Source organism: Pleurodeles waltl, chromosome 3_2 (genome assembly GCF_031143425.1).
Source record: "Pleurodeles waltl isolate 20211129_DDA chromosome 3_2, aPleWal1.hap1.20221129, whole genome shotgun sequence".
Lineage (NCBI taxonomy): Eukaryota > Metazoa > Chordata > Amphibia > Caudata > Salamandridae > Pleurodeles > Pleurodeles waltl.
The window spans coordinates 198,987,619-199,003,609 of record NC_090441.1 but is presented as its reverse complement, the minus strand read 5'-3'; the positions used below and the strand labels follow the sequence as shown (position 1 = coordinate 199,003,609).

Genomic DNA, 15,991 nt, shown 5'->3' with positions numbered 1-15,991 from the left:
TGAAGTATCTCCTGTGCTTGTTCTCTGCACTAGTGTTGTGTCCAGTGCCTCACAGTGTAGTATCTCCTGTGCTTGTTCTCTGCACTAGTGCTGTGTCCATTGCCTCTCAGTGAAGTATCTCCTATGCTTGTTCTCTGCACTACTGCTGTGTCCAGTGCCTCACAGTGTAGTATCTCCTGTGCTTGTTCTCTGCACTAGTGCTGTGTCCAGCACCTCTCAGTGAAGTATCTCCTGTGCTTGTTCCCTGCACTAGTGCTTTGTTCAGCACCCCCAGTGTAGTGCCTCCTGTGCTTGTTCTCTGCACTAGTGCTGTGTCCAGTGCCTCTCAGTGTAGTATTTCCTGTGCTTGTTCTCTGCACTAGTGCTGTGTCCACAACCTCTCAGTGTAGTATCTCCTGTACTTATTATCTGCACTAGTGCTGTGTCCAGTGCCTCACTGGGTAGTATCTCCTGTGCGTGTTCTCTACACTAGTGCTGTGTGCAGTAACTCTCAGTGTACTATCTCATATGCTTGTTCTCTGAACTAGTGCTGTGCCCAGAGCCTTGCAGTGTAGTATCCTGTGCTTGTTCTCTGGACTAGTGCTGTGTCCAGCGCCTCTCAGTGTAGTATCTCCTGTGCTTGTTTTCTGCGCTTTTGCTGTGCCCAGTGCCTCGCAGTGCAGTATCCTGTGCTTGTTCTCTGGACTAGTGCTGTGTCCAGTGACTCGCACAGTAGTATCTTCTGTGCTTTTTCTCTGCACTAGTGCTTTGACCAGTGCCTCACACTGTAGTATCTCCTGTGCTTGTTCTCTGCACTAGTGGTGTGTCCAGTGCATCACAGTGTAGTATCTACTGTGCTTGTTCTCTGCACTAGTGCTGTGTCCAGTGCATCACAGTGTAGTATCTACTGTGCTTGTTCTCTGCACTAGTGCTTTGCCCAGTGCCTTGTAGTGTAATATCTCCTGTGCTTGTTCTCTGGACTAGTGCTGTGTCCAGCATCTCTAAGTGTAGTATCATGTGCTTGTTCTCTGCACTAGTGCTGTGTCCAGTGCCTCGCAGTGCAGTATCTCCTGTGCTTGTTCACTGCACTGATGCTGTGTCCTGTGCCTCGCACTGTAGTATCTCCTGTGTTTGTTCTCTGCACTAGTGCTGTGTCCAGTACCTCGCACTGTAGTATCTCCTGTGCTTGTTCTCCGCACTTGTGCTGTGTCCAGTGCCTCGCAGTGTAGTATCTCCTGTGCTTGTTCTCTGCACTTTTGCTGTGTCCGGTGCCTTGCAGTTTAGTATCTCCTCCGCTTGTTATCTGCACTAATGCTGTGTCCAGTGCCTTGCAGTGTAGTATCTGCTGTAGTAGTATATCATCTCCTGTGCTTGTTCTCTGCACTAGTGCTGTGTCCAGTGCCTCGCAGTGTAGTATCTCCTGTACTTGTTCTCTGCACTAGTGCTGTGTCCAGTGCCTCACACTATAGTATCTCCTGTGCTTGTTCTCTGCACCAGTGCTGTGTCCAGTGCCTCACTGGGTAGTATCTCCTGTGCTTGTTCTCTACACTAGTGCTGTGTGCAGTGCCTCGCAGTGCAGTATCCTGTGCTTGTTCTCTGGACTAGTGCTGTGTCCAGTGACTCGCACAGTAGTATCTTCTGTGCTTTTTCTCCGCACTAGTGCTTTGACCAGTGGCTCACACTGTAGTATCTCCTGTGCTTGTTCTCTGCACTAGTGCTGTGTCCAGTGCATCACAGTGTAGTATCTACTGTGCTTGTTCTCTGCACTAGTGCTGTGTCCAGTGCATCACAGTGTAGTATCTACTGTGCTTGTTCTCTGCACTAGTGCTTTGCCCAGTGCCTTGTAGTGTAATATCTCCTGTGCTTGTTCTCTGGACTAGTGCTGTGTCCAGCATCTCCAAGTGTAGTATCATGTGCTTGTTCTCTGCACTAGTGCTGTGTCCAGTGCCTCGCAGTGCAGTATCTCCTGTGCTTGTTCACTGCACTGATGCTGTGTCCTGTGCCTCGCACTGTAGTATCTCCTGTGTTTGTTCTCTGCACTAGTGCTGTGTCCAGTACCTCGCACTGTAGTATCTCCTGTGCTTGTTCTCCGCACTTGTGCTGTGTCCAGTGCCTCGCAGTGTAGTATCTCCTGTGCTTGTTCTCTGCACTTTTGCTGTGTCCAGTGCCTTGCAGTTTAGTATCTCCTCTGCTTGTTATCTGCACTAATGCTGTGTCCAGTGCCTCGCAGTGTAGTATCTGCCGTAGTAGTATATCATCTCCTGTGCTTGTTCTCTGCACTAGTGCTGTGTCCAGTGCCTCTCAGTGTAGTATCTCCTGTGCTTGTTCTCTGCACTAGTGCTGTGTCCAGTGCCTCGCAGTGTAGTATCTCCTGTGCTTGTTCTCTGCACCAGTGCTGTGTCCAGTGCCTCACTGGGTAGTATCTCCTGTGCTTGTTCTCTACACTAGTGCTGTGTGCAGTGCCTCGCAGTGCAGTATCCTGTGCTTGTTCTCTGGACTAGTGCTGTGTCCAGTGACTCACACAGTAGTATCTTCTGTGCTTTTTCTCCGCACTAGTGCTTTGACCAGTGGCTCACACTGTAGTATCTCCTGTGCTTGTTCTCTGCACTAGTGCTGTGTCCAGTGCATCACAGTGTAGTATCTACTGTGCTTGTTCTCTGCACCAGTGCTGTGTCCAGTACCTTGCAGTGTAGTGTCTCCTGTGCTTGTTCTCTGCACCAGTGCTGTGTCTGTACCTTGCAGTGTAGTATCTCCTGTGCTTGTTCTCTGCACCAGTGCTGTGTCCAGCACCTCTCAGTGTAGTATCTCCTGTGCTTGTTCTCTGCACTAGTGCTGTGTCCAGTGCCTCTTAGTGAAGTAACTGTGTCCAGCACCTCTCAGTGTAGTATCTCCTGTGCTTGTTCTCTGCACTTGTGCTGTGTCCAGTGCCTCTCAGTGTAGTATCTCCTGTGCTTGTTTCTGCACCAGTGCTGTGTCCAGCACCTCTCAGTGTAGTATCTCCTGTGCTTGTTCTCTGCACTAGTGCTGTGTCCAGTGCCTCACAGTGAAGTATCTCCTGTGCTTGTTCTCTGCACTAGTGCTGTGTCCAATGCCTCTCAGTGAAATATCTCCTGTGCTTGTTCTCTGCACTAGTGCTGTGTCCAGCACCTCTCAGTGTAGTATCTCCTGTGCTTGTTCTCTGCACTAGTGCTGTGTCCATTGCCTCTCAGTGAAGTATCTCCTGTGCTTGTTCTCTGCACTAGTGCTGTGTCCAGTGCCTCACAGTGTAGTATCTCCTGTGCTTGTTCTCTGCACTAGTGCTGTGTCCAGCACCTCTCAGTGAAGTATCTCCTGTGCTTGTTCCCTGCACTAGTGCTTTGTTCAGCACCCCCAGTGTAGTGCCTCCTGTGCTTGTTCTCTGCACTAGTGCTGTGTCCAGTGCCTCTCAGTGTAGTATTTCCTGTGCTTGTTCTCTGCACTAGTGCTGTGTCCACAACCTCTCAGTGTAGTATCTCCTGTACTTATTATCTGCACTAGTGCTGTGTCCAGTGCCTCACTGGGTAGCATCTCCTGTGCTTGTTCTCTACACTAGTGCTGTGTGCAGTAACTCTCAGTGTACTATCTCATATGCTTGTTCTCTGAACTAGTGCTGTGCCCAGAGCCTTGCAGTGTAGTATCCTGTGCTTGTTCTCTGGACTAGTGCTGTGTCCAGCGCCTCTCAGTGTAGTATCTCCTGTGCTTGTTTTCTGCGCTTTTGCTGTGCCCAGTGCCTCGCAGTGCAGTATCCTGTGCTTGTTCTCTGGACTAGTGCTGTGTCCAGTGACTCGCACAGTAGTATCTTCTGTGCTTTTTCTCTGCACTAGTGCTTTGACCAGTGCCTCACACTGTAGTATCTCCTGTGCTTGTTCTCTGCACTAGTGCTGTGTCCAGTGCATCACAGTGTAGTATCTACTGTGCTTGTTCTCTGCACTAGTGCTGTGTCCAGTGCCTCACAGTGTAGCATCTCCTGTGCATGTTCTCTGCACTTGTGCTGTGTCCAGTGCCTTGTAGTGTAGTATGTCCTGTGCTTGTTCTCTGCACTTGTGCTGTGTCCAGTGCCTTGCAGTGTAGTATCTCCTTCACTTGTTATCTGCACTAATGCTGTGTCCAGTGCCTTGCTGTGTAGTATCTCCTGTGCTTGTTCTCTGCACTAGTGCTGTGTCCAGTGCCTTGCAGTGAAGTATCTCCTCCGCTTGTTACCTGCACTAATGCTGTGTCCAGTGCCTTGACCTGTAGTATTTCCTCTTCTTGTTCTCTGCACTAGTGCTGTGTCCAGTTTCTCGCAGTGTAGTATCTCCTGTGCTTGTTCTCTGCACTAGTGCTGTGTCCAGTGCCTCACAGTGTAGTATCTCCTTTGCTTGTTCTCTGCACTAGTGCTGTGTCCAGTTTCTCGCAGTGTAGTATCTCCTGTGCTTGTTCTCTGCACTAGTGCTGTGTCCAGTGCCTCACAGTGTAGTATCTCCTCCGCTTGTTCTCTGCACTAATGCTGTATCCAGTGCCTCGCAGTGCAGTCTCTGCTGTAGTAGTATATCATCTCCTGTGCTTGTTCTCTGCACTAGTGCTGTGTCCAGTGCCTCGTACTGTAGTATCGCCTGTGCTTGTTCTCAGCACTTGTGCTGTGTCCAGTGCCTCGCACTGTAGTATCTCCAGTGCTTGTTCTCTGCACTTGTGCTGTGTCCAGTGCCTTGCAGTGTAGTATCTCCTCCGCTTGTTATCTGCACTAATGCTGTGTCCAGTGCCTCGCAGTGCTTTATCTGCTGTAATAGTATATCATCTCCTGTGCTTGTTCTCTGCACTAGTGCTGTGTCCAGTGTCTCGCACTGTAGTATCTCCTGTATTTGTTCTCTGCACTAGTGCTGTGTCCAATGCCTAGCATTGTAGTATCCTGTGCTTGTTCTCTGCACTAATGCTGTGTCCAGTGCCTCGCAGTGCAGTATCTGCTGTAGTAGTATAATATCTCCAGTGCTTGTTCTCTGCACTAGTGCTGTGTCCAGTGTCTCACAGTGTAGTATCTCCTGTGCTTATTCTCTGCACTTGTGCTGTGGCCAGTGCCTCGCAGTGTAGTATCTGCTGTAGTAGTTTAATATCTCCAGTGCTTGTTCTCTGCACTAGTGCTGTGTCCAGTGCCTCGCAGTGTGGTATCTCCAGTGCTTGTTCTCTGCACTAGCGCTGTGTCCAGTGCCTCGCAGTGCAGTATCTCCAGTGCTTGTTCTCTGCAGTAGTACATGGGAGTACAGAAATCTTGTAGTGCAGAAAGGCTAGACTGATGCATGCGTAAAGCCTGCCCCTGGAGGGCCTACACCCACCATGTGTTTAGGAAGTGCTCCACACCCCGCCTCCTCAGGACACAGATACAGGTGAAGGACCTTACCTGTCCGACTCCCGCCTGGACAATCTTAAGCCCGGTCTGCGCCTCCAGGTCACTCTTTGCTGCCCCTGGACCGAGGAAGACAGAAAGAGAGGAAATAAGTGATTTGTGGATATTGTGGGTGACCAAAACAAAGAGGTACGTGGCCAGTGTCAGACTGCCCTGTAGGGCAATCTGGCAGTGTCAGCACAGGGGGCCTGTAAGGTAGGTGTGTGGGCTGGTTCTTGGCTACTTGTTGGCCAGTTTGATGGACAGCTGTGCCAGATTTCACTGGTGAGTTCCCTGATACTAAAACAAACATGTGAGGCTACAGCAAGCACAAATGCATTCACTCTCCTATACCTTGCAAGACATCTCCGTGGGGTGTCTTTACAGTTCAAAGCTGCCATGATTACAAATATGGGCCAACTTTTCAGATTTCAATTTCATTAATGGGAGCTGCTTTCACTTTGGTGCCCAGGTCTATTTTCTGTCCTAGTCTGATCCCCCTAACAAGAATACTGAGTCGAGGTTCCCTCACACTCAGATTTTCACTCTCCCACAGTAAACACTCTAAGAGGGTCATTTTGAGTATGGCTGGACCAGGGCCATCTTTAACGTTAGTGGCGCCCAATGTGACAATCTTTATTGCCCCTCACCTTATCAGTGACATCCTTCTGCACAGATCCCCTCACTACCACCCACTAATGGTGCCCCTCATCTCTCCTTAGCACTCTCGCACATTTGTTTAGTTTATTTTATAGAGTTGATTTACCACGTTTTCATGCAACAGTGCAATAACAGAAGTTGCTGCACTATATTGGGTGAAAAGGAAAGAGCACAACAGAACCATCTCTACTGAGACAAGGCATGGCTGCTGTTTACCCTAGCGCTGACTTACCTTCAGCTCCCATGCGTCACAGTACACACGCTTGTATCATAGTGTAATGTGGTGTGCATTATGTCAAGCGTAGGTTTTGTACTGGAAGGGCACCCTTCTAGTAAAAAAAAATCAATCCTTTGACAAGGGGCAACACTTTGGGCCTGATTTAGAACTAGACAGACGGGTTACTCCATCAACGGTGTGGGATATCCCATCCGCCGAAATAAAAATCCTATAGGATAGAATGAGATTTTGATTTTCGTGGACGGGATATCTGTCACCGTCGTGACGAAGTAACCCGTCCGCCGAGTTCTAAACCAGCCCCTTTATCACTTTGCCTGCTTCGAGGAGGTGTAATCTCTTGACACCAACCTTTTTACCAATGACAGAAGATAGGAATTACCATCAAAGTCCATGGGTAGCTGCATGGAAACATCAATATATCACCTACTGTACGCCACTTGACACAAAGTAGCACAAACTAATGCTGAGGGCTACTCTCCAATACCACTCAGGACTTGTGCTAGAGTCTGCACCAGGTTTGTGTCGCTTTTGTGATGCAAATTTGCTGCTAAGTGTGGTAATAAATCGGCTGGACAAACACAGGTCATAAAAGGTAACAGAGTGGTTTGGGTTGTCAATACTAATAAAAATGTATTATTACCCAAAAGAATCCTTATTAGCAACCTTAGAATGAGGAAAGTTTGAGGAAGAAAATAAAAAGGGCTGAAAACTATGCCTATCAGTTTGCACGCAGCACTTCCGTGCCAGTTCGTAGCTCACTGTGCTACATTGGAAGGATGGTAACTTATGAAGGGCAAGAAACAGAATAATCTCTGTGACAAAAGTAACCTGCTGAGCTGTCTAGAAAAACAGAAATCAGTGATATGCATGCTACACATTGTACTCTGCAGAAAGAACATTAAACCTCTATACTACTTTAACATGAGTCAAAACAATCACTAGGAAAATCATCAATGTCTCTATCAAGTACATTAATCACCAGAGTTAGCATTCTGTTGTTATTATCCTCACACACAAACGCCTGCAGGCTGTTCCAGTATATCCTCAGCCTGACATTCAAATGGCACCCCTCATCCTTGGCGCCCTGTGAAAGCCAGCCCGGGGCAGGATGTCTATGCCCTCTGCTGGTACAATGTAATATCTTCGCCTGCAGCAGATTTCTCAGAGGCATGATGGGAAAATACACTTAGTGATGGCTTCCACTCCTTCTGACTTGCCCCTCCTAGCTGCCCTGCATGCCATGTCCCTGAGGTCCTTACTTGTCAACTCACCCACATTTGGTGGGTGTCAGCCTTCAAAAAGTGTCAATTCTCCATTCATATTAATATGAGCATTCTGCAGCACACATGGAAAGAGGAAAATACCTCAGTTGATTGTTTTTATGCAGGAAGGTGTTCCTTCCTGCACAAAAACAATCATCCCCATAACGCAGGCTCCCTTGCACTATGCCCACGTTGGCGCATGGCAGTAATTTGTACACCAGCGCAGGGGGAAAGGAAAGGAATGCACCGTATCTTTTAGATATAGCTCATTTCTGCCCTTTCCCGGTGGCGCAGGGCAGCGCCTTGTGCCACAGGACTTCTAATGAGGTTCAAAGTGCTTGAAGATGACAGGTCAGTGGATCAAGAACAATTCAGAATACGTGTGTTTGAACTAGAAAAAACAATGCATGATCCTTCAAAAAAAGAAGACCTGGAGAATCACTCCCAGAGGAACAATCTATGTATCTGAGGGGTCCCCAGAGGCACCAAAAGTATGAACACCAAGCAGTATGTTCAGGACCTGTCATGGACTATTCTTGAAGTTGTAAAAGATTAGGACAGATGGAGTAAACAGGGCGATGTCAATGACTTTTACAGAGCTTCCTGTCAAATATTCTAACATGGCCATTTCTTTGGGGTTAAAGAAATAATTCTGATAAACTCAGAGGCGGAGGTAAAATGTTCTACAGTTGATTAAAAGCCTGTACTTATCAGCATTTGGCCTCAGGTACCCTCAGAACTAGAGAACATTTACACTAGTGAGGACTTTCTTCTAGGAAAAGAGAATCTGCTACACAGGGGAACTTGCATACTGTCTCTTCTTTGAATGGTAAGAGAAACCATACTCTAAAAAATCCATAGCAGAAGTAGGAACATTCATTTTTACGTCTGAAAATTGATGAAGAAGGTGAACAACACAGACGTGGAGATGAAACTCAGACCAAGAAGACCACTCTTCTGGCAGATGGTACGAAGGAAGAGACAATAGGTCAGTTAACAAAGAAGAAATTCAGGAAGGCAAAAGCAGGCACTGTGTTACATCTGGAACACCTGTGAGTCAGTGGAGTGATGGTCAGTGGTGGGCAATGACGGAAACTTGTTACAGTACAAAAGAAGATCTCTAGCTGGGGTAAACATGACACCGGCCTCTAGAGGTTGCTCTGGCATTTAAAATGGAGAAGTAGAAGAGACTGGCTTGAGCGACCAGTAACACAGGATTGTGGGCTCAATGCATAATCCAAACTCTGAATGGAGAACATAATACAGCACACGAGCAAGAAACTTCAGGATGATCAACAGCAAGCGGAACATGTCCACCTAGATCAACACCGTCGCTAAGGCCCACTTTCACACCCTCTAAATGCAGAAAAAGATTTTCAAGTGGCTACCTAACAACACCAGAAAAAAACAATGTCCGAGCCCTCATCACCAGCAGATTGGACTACTGCAATACCTCTACAGAGGAATCACCAAAAAACTCAAAAAAAGACCTCGGACCCTCCAGAACTCAGCAGTCAGACTGCTCAACCTCCCCCCACCTGAGGGATGTACGCTGCCTCCCTATACACAAGTGTGCACAGTTCAAGCTCCTTAACCACACATTTACAGCACCAAACAACACAGGCCCTGCCTATCTAAACAGGCGCATGCAGTTCCACCAACCCACCACCCCACCCCCACTGAATTGGACTCTCACTTGCACACGTACCACACATGCACAAAAGCAGAGCAGGGTGTTGTCCTTTCGCATACATCGCTCCTAAAGCATTTAACAACCCCCCACACCACATTAGAGCCTCCTTGACACTACTAGAATTCTGTAAGAAGCTGAAACACTGACACTTCGAGTATTGACTCTGAAGGCCAGCACCACACACCTGCTAAGCGCCAGGATACCCTCAGGAGTGATTAGGCACTATACGAAACTTTAACATAACATAACATAACATGACATGACATACAATAAAAAAACATGGATAAACAATGGACCAACATTCCAGAAGGAGGTGCTACAGTAAGCCGTGCAAATCGATATGGAAAAGGTAATCAATGTTCAAATAAGGTTTGGGGTAAAATAAAATCTCTAAGGTGAATGTTTAGCTCAAAGAGTAAAGTACTTTGCTGGTGCCTTTGTCCAAGTACACGTTTTGCTCATCCTCATTTCTTGTTCACACTTTCAATAACATCGAACCTCTGGATTTGAGCACAGTATAACCAGAAATGATTTCCCCTAAAGCTCTCCCTCTGACTTCATTTAGGGACTGGCAACTTGAAAAAGCTAGCCGATGTAGACCCAACAACAGTTGTTCTGTCCTGCATCTTGAGGGACTGCAACCTACATGCTCTTTTAATCTTCAAATAAGTCTTGTTCAGATTTAGAGCTGGGAGGCCTGTATACTTGTACTTAAGAAATTCTCCAGGTCAGTGACTGCCACACACTTTTAACAATCGGAAATTTATATGTCAGATTTTTTCCAATTCTACTTTTGCATGCATGAATTGAGAGTTATGTCCTAGTTCGGTTACGGGATTTAGGTTTCATAATTGCACTATAGTCGGAGATGTCCTCCTGCACTGATAACAGAACCTTGAACCTTACACATCTTCCAAATCAGCACGAGAAGTGTGAGACTACATCTAAACAAGAAATGACTCCAAAGCTGCCAAGAGCTGGATGGAGCCTACTCAAAGGAGGTGCGCCGGCCAGAAATAGCTCTATCTGCTATGTAGTCCCTGACAAACCGAACGCTAAGCAGAAGAACAGCTGAGGAGCCAAGTGACCGGAACTTAAAGCACCTGAATGAAGACTGCTGACTGGCAGATTCTACTAGTTGAAAGACATCATTTACAAAGAGATGAGCGAGAGTAAGCAGCCTTTTCAGTCGGGTACCCGGTATGGTATGGAGAAGCTCCATACTCTAATGGCAGGCTATGAAATTTGGGGACATATTCATGAGCCCCTTGTGCCACTGTTCTGGCACTTTTTTGACGCAACAGCAGCACAAACCTTGAAATCATATCTATGAGGCCACGCAAAGCCACTGACAAGGAAGCGCAGGTGGCTGCGTTGCCTTACTGTGCGTAAGGGAGGCGCTCCATGGGCGTTGCGGTGGGTGTTCCAGTGCAACAACCGTGGATTTTCACGCACCCATAGATTTACCAAACCATGTAAACCTGGGGATGCGTCCAAACCTTACTGCTCCCCAGGGGAGGCACAACGAGGGGAAATATATTTAGTGCTCCTGGTTTTCTCTTCGTTCTAAGTGTGCAGCATTCCGCAGCACACGCAGATAGAAAGAGGAAAAAACTCCCAGGATTGTTTTTATGCAGGAAGTGTAATTGTCCTGAAGAACCATTTTAGCAACGCATGTTTGTATGTAAAGACACACACTGGATTTCTAGTAAATGACAATCTTATGAAGAGATGCACATTGGACTATGATTAACAAGCTCCTGATTACACTTTGGCATTTTGGACACTTAAACTATTTACTCACATAGAGGTGCACCAAAGCAATATCAGATAACTGCTTATACTAAGCGTTGCTTAGAAACAACTTCCTGCAAAGCTATATTCAGTTCCCTTTGGAATGTAACGTGCTATTTTTGTTTTTTAGTGAAGGGGTGAACACAGAAACATTGCTGTTATAAGCACTGTCTCTCATTAGTTATTTATTGATTGAACAAGTCTTCAAACAGAGTCTGTGCCAAGAACTACATTAGGAGGACTGGCGGTGACTTTCATGACTGACACATGTCACCCTTTCCTAACACTTCACAATTTGTGGCCAAAGGTGGTGTTTCTTTCAGTTTGAAGGAGCAGCAGAGGGAGGGTCACTGCCTACAGAGAGAGGCAGAATAGGGGGTGGCACACCCTAGAAATAAAGGCAGCAGAGGGAGGGGCACTGCCTACACAGAGAGGCAGAACAGGGGTTGTCACAGCCTAGAAATAAAGGCAGCACGGGGAGGAGGCTCCCTCTAAGAAAGAGTGACAAGCCGTGGACAAGGCCTGCTCTGATAGAGAACTGTGACAGAAAGATGGGGGCAGTGCATAATGGTGGCAGAGGGAGGGATACTGCATAGTACGAGTGATAGCACAGGGAAGGGATACTGCATTGAAAGAGTGCTAGCACAGGGAGGGATACTGCACAGAAAGAGTGAAAACACAGGGACAGATACTGCATAGAAAGAGTGATAGCACAGGGAGGGATACTGCATAGAAAGAGTGTCAGCACAGGGAGGGATACAGCATAGGAAGATTGATAGCACAAGGAGGGATACTGCATAGAAACAGTGATAGCACATGGAGGGATACTGCATAGAAAGAGTGATAGCACGTGGAGGGATACTGCATAGAAAGAGTGATAGCGGAGGGATTCTGCATAGATAGAGTAATAGCACAGGGAAGGGATACTGTATAGAAAGAGTGATAGCACAGGGAGGGATACTGCATAGAAAGAGTGATAGCACAGGGAGGGATACTGCATAGAAAGAGCGGCAGTACAGGAAGGGATACTGCATAGAAAGAGTGATAGCACAGGGAAGGGATACTGTATAGTATGAGTGAAAGCACAGGGAAGGGATACTGTATAGTACAAGTGAAAGCACAGGGAAGGGATACTGCATAGAAGAGGGGTATAGCATAGAAAGATTAATAGCACAGGGAGGGATACAGCATAGAAAGAGTGGCAGCACAGGGAGGGATACTGCATAGAAAGAATGATAGCACAGGGAGGGATACTGCATAGAAAGAGTGATAGCACAGGAAGGGATACTGCATAGAAAGAGTGATAGCACAGGGAGGGATACTGCATAGAAAGAGTGATAGCACAGGGAGGGATATTGCATAGAAAGAGTGATAGCACAGGGAGGGATACTGCATAGGAAGAGTGATAGCACAGTGAGGGATGCTGCATAGAAAGACTGGTGGCACAGGGAGGGATAATGCATACAAAGAGTGGTCCCACAGGGAGGGATACTGCATAGAAAGAGTGATAGCACAGGGAGGTATACTGCATAGAAAGAGTGATAGCACAGTGAGGGATACTGCATAGAAAGAGTGATAGCACAAGGAGGGATACTGGATAGAAAGAGTGACACAAGTAATGGACTCTGTCCAGAAGGAGCGGTAGCAGAGGGAACTGATACTGCATAGAAAGAGTGACAGCATAGGGAGGGATACTGCATAAAAACAGTGATAGCACAGGGAAGGGATACTGCATAGAGTGATAGCACGGGGAGGGATACTGCATAGAACGAGTTATTGCAGAGGGAAAGGATACTGCATAGAAAGAGTGACAGCATAGGGAGGGATACTGCATAGAAAGAGTGAAAGCACAGGGAGGGATACTGCATAGAAAGAGTGATAGCACAGTGAGGGATACTGCATAGAAAGAGTGATAGCACAGGGAGGGATACTGCATAGAAGGAGTGATAGCACAGGGAGCGATACTGCATAGAAAGAGTGATAGCGGAGGGATTCTGCATAGAAAGAGTGACAGCACAGGGAGCGATACTGCATAGAACGAGTAATATCACAGGGAAGGGATACTGCATAAAAAGAGTGATAGCACAGGGAGGGATACTGCATAGAAAGAGTGATAGCAAAGGGAGGGAAACTGCATAGAAAGAGTGGCAGCACAGGGAAGGGATACTGCATAAAAAGAGTGATAGCACAGGGAGGGATCCTGCATAGAAAGAGCGATAGCACAGGGAGGGATACTGCATGGAGAGAGTGGCAGCACAGGGATGGATACTGCATAGAAAGAGTGATAGCACAGGGAGGGATACTGCATAGAGAGAGTGGCATAGTGGCACAAATAATGGTCTCTGCCTGGAAGGAGTGGTAGCCCACAGAGGTAACATAGTCTGATAGTGGTTATCGGCACTGGGAAGATGCACTGTTTAGAAACACTTGAGGCTAGAAGCCAGATAAGTGCCATGTTTCTATGGCACACTTCCACATCAACACACACACTCAGTGCAGGCCGCTTGGCACTCACCCGCCTGGTCGGCCACATCTGTCAGCGACATGTTCAGCTTGTTCTGCCGTACTCGGAAGGTCACAGCTGGTCCAGACACACTGCACAGACAAAGATATGAGGCGTGAGGAACAAGGATGGACAGCGGAAGGAAACTAGCAGGATCCCAAGGGGGCATGTAGCGCTTCCTGGGACAGGACTGTTGGGTTGGCGCTGGTTCAGACACATTGTACAAGGCATAAGGGATGGGCTTCTGGTTCTTCCTGAACCTAGCAGCAGCACAAGCAGCCATGAGGGGCATACTTACTAGAATAGTGCAGCGCAGAGCAGCAAGGACCTTGCTGCACGGCGCTGTGCCACACATAAAGGGCACGAATGCACTGTATTTACGCCTCTTCGTAGCCTAGCGCCAATGCAGGTGCCTTTGTGCCAACGCAGGCACCCTTGCGCCATGGTGCAAAAATGTCTGCTCTGCATGCAGGATTGTTTTGTGCAGGAAGGGGCACCTTCCTGCACAAAAACAATCCAGAGAGGTGTTTCCCTCTTTCTATGTATGCTGCAGAATGCATCACACGTAGAAAGAGGAATAAACTAGGAGAAATAAAGATATTTCTCCTTGTTACTTCGCCCCTGGGGAGGCGTAAGGGTTTGCCACATCCCTGGTTTACATGTTCTTGTAAATCTGGTGATACATCAAAGTCCATAGGTGTTGGTTGGGAACACCCACCGCAACGCCCATGGGACGCCTCCCCTGGCGCACAGAAACGCAACACAGCAACTTATGCTGCTTTGTCTTACCCATATCAATGAGGCCATGAAGAGCCACGCAAGTGACTTTGCGCGGCGTCGTAGATATGGGTCGCAGAAGCTGAGGGCACATCTTCAGCATTATCTCACATGGCAAGGCGTGGAAATGCAGCAAGGATGGGTATGTTGTGGGAGCAGTGTCCAGTGCAGGGGGGTTCTGTAGGAGACATTGCAAGTTTGACAGACTCTCAGACAAAGCTGCAGAGGAGATGCAAGCTGTGCAAAGGGTCGCGTCTGCCCTACCGGGTTATGGAGGTGATGTCCAACCCCTGGGAGAACACTGCAAGGGAGTTTAGCTTCTAGCAAAAGCAAACTCTGGGAGTAACAAGCACACCTTAGGACTGCACTTTTGAAATAGGGAGGTACAAATAGGCTCTGGCCAAAGTGCAAATCTGTAAATTAAGACTTTCTGCCATCCTTACCTCATATTGATGAAACTTGTGGTGGCCAGATGTATGCGCTCGGCCAGGGTCTGCAGAAGCTTCATTGCATCCCTCCAACTCAGGGGCCTAGAGACACAGAGAGAGGGAGGGGAAGAGCATGAAGGGGAGAGGAGAGTGAACGGATGAGAGGAAAGAAACAAGAAACAGAATGTGTCACTCGGGAAGCAGAGTTCACCTACGTAGACCACAAATGCACCCACCTCTGAAAGAGTTAAAATAGGAACAAATTACTACCCCTTAATGAGACTTCTCCAGCACTGATTCAAGTCATGGATATGTAATACATCATGTTATCAAATTATATAAAGTCATGTAATGTTTTTCTCTCAATGCTGTGCTTCACAATTGTCCTGACATTCAGGTCATTGTTTGTGATTGGGAAAGAAGACAGGAAGAGAAACAACCTTACGTAATGAAAATGAGGAGTAACCCCTGAGGTGTCCTAAGAAAAACTTACAGACAACAGCTCATGTTACAAAAGGTTCTACCCTTATCACTTCTCAACTTTATTCCAGATCTAGAAACAATTTGAATTGTTCAAGAGATGACACTATTTTCTTCGGAAGGGCTGGGTAGGGATATCCTTCGTGATGTTAGATTCACGACCAGAATGGGTAAGGATATCCTTTGAGGTGTTAGATTCTCGACCAGACTGGGTAAGGATATCCTTTGAGGAGTTAGATTCACAACCAGGCTGGGTAAGGATATCCTTTGAGGTGTTAGATTCACGAACAGGCTGTGCAAGGATATCCTTCGAGATGTTAAATTCCAGACCAGACTGGGTAAGGATATCCTTTGAGGTGTTAGATTCACAACCAGATTGGGTAAGGCTATCCTTCGAGGTGTCAGATTCCAAATCAGACTGGGTAAGGATATCCTTTGAGGTGTTAGATTCACAACCAGACTGGCTAAGGATATCCTTTGAGATGTTAAATTCCAGACCAGACTGAGTAAGGATATCCTTCGAGGAGTTAAGATTCACGACCAGACGGAGTAAGGATATACTTTGAGGTGTTAGATTCACGACCAGACTGGCAAAGGATATCCCTTGAAGTGTTAGCTGCACAGCCAGACTGGGTAAGGATATCCTTCTGGCTATTTGTTATTGGCCTCAGCTCACTTCTTCATTGTGTAAGAGTCCTTCAGCATTTAAGATCAATAGAGCAATTGCAACATATCCACTGTGCTCATATCTCCTGCACTGAGGTCAGGGGATGGAACAGGTGGCCTCAGGCCCCAGGATGCAT

The 15,991-nt window shown here is 47.2% G+C and overlaps 1 protein-coding gene across 2 annotated transcripts in view; it reads right to left on the bottom strand.

The window, feature by feature from the left end:
- PTPRN (protein tyrosine phosphatase receptor type N) overlaps positions 1 to 15,991 on the bottom strand; it is a 328,193-nt gene that overhangs the window by 125,423 nt on the left and 186,779 nt on the right. For both annotated transcript variants that reach the window (XM_069227162.1, XM_069227164.1), the window contains exons 10-12: positions 14,724 to 14,810; positions 13,516 to 13,595; positions 5,369 to 5,433 (exon numbers count right to left, since the gene is read on the bottom strand). In XM_069227162.1, coding sequence (XP_069083263.1) covers positions 5,369 to 5,433; positions 13,516 to 13,595; positions 14,724 to 14,810 — 232 coding nt within the window. The remainder of the gene's footprint in view (positions 1 to 5,368; positions 5,434 to 13,515; positions 13,596 to 14,723; positions 14,811 to 15,991) is intronic.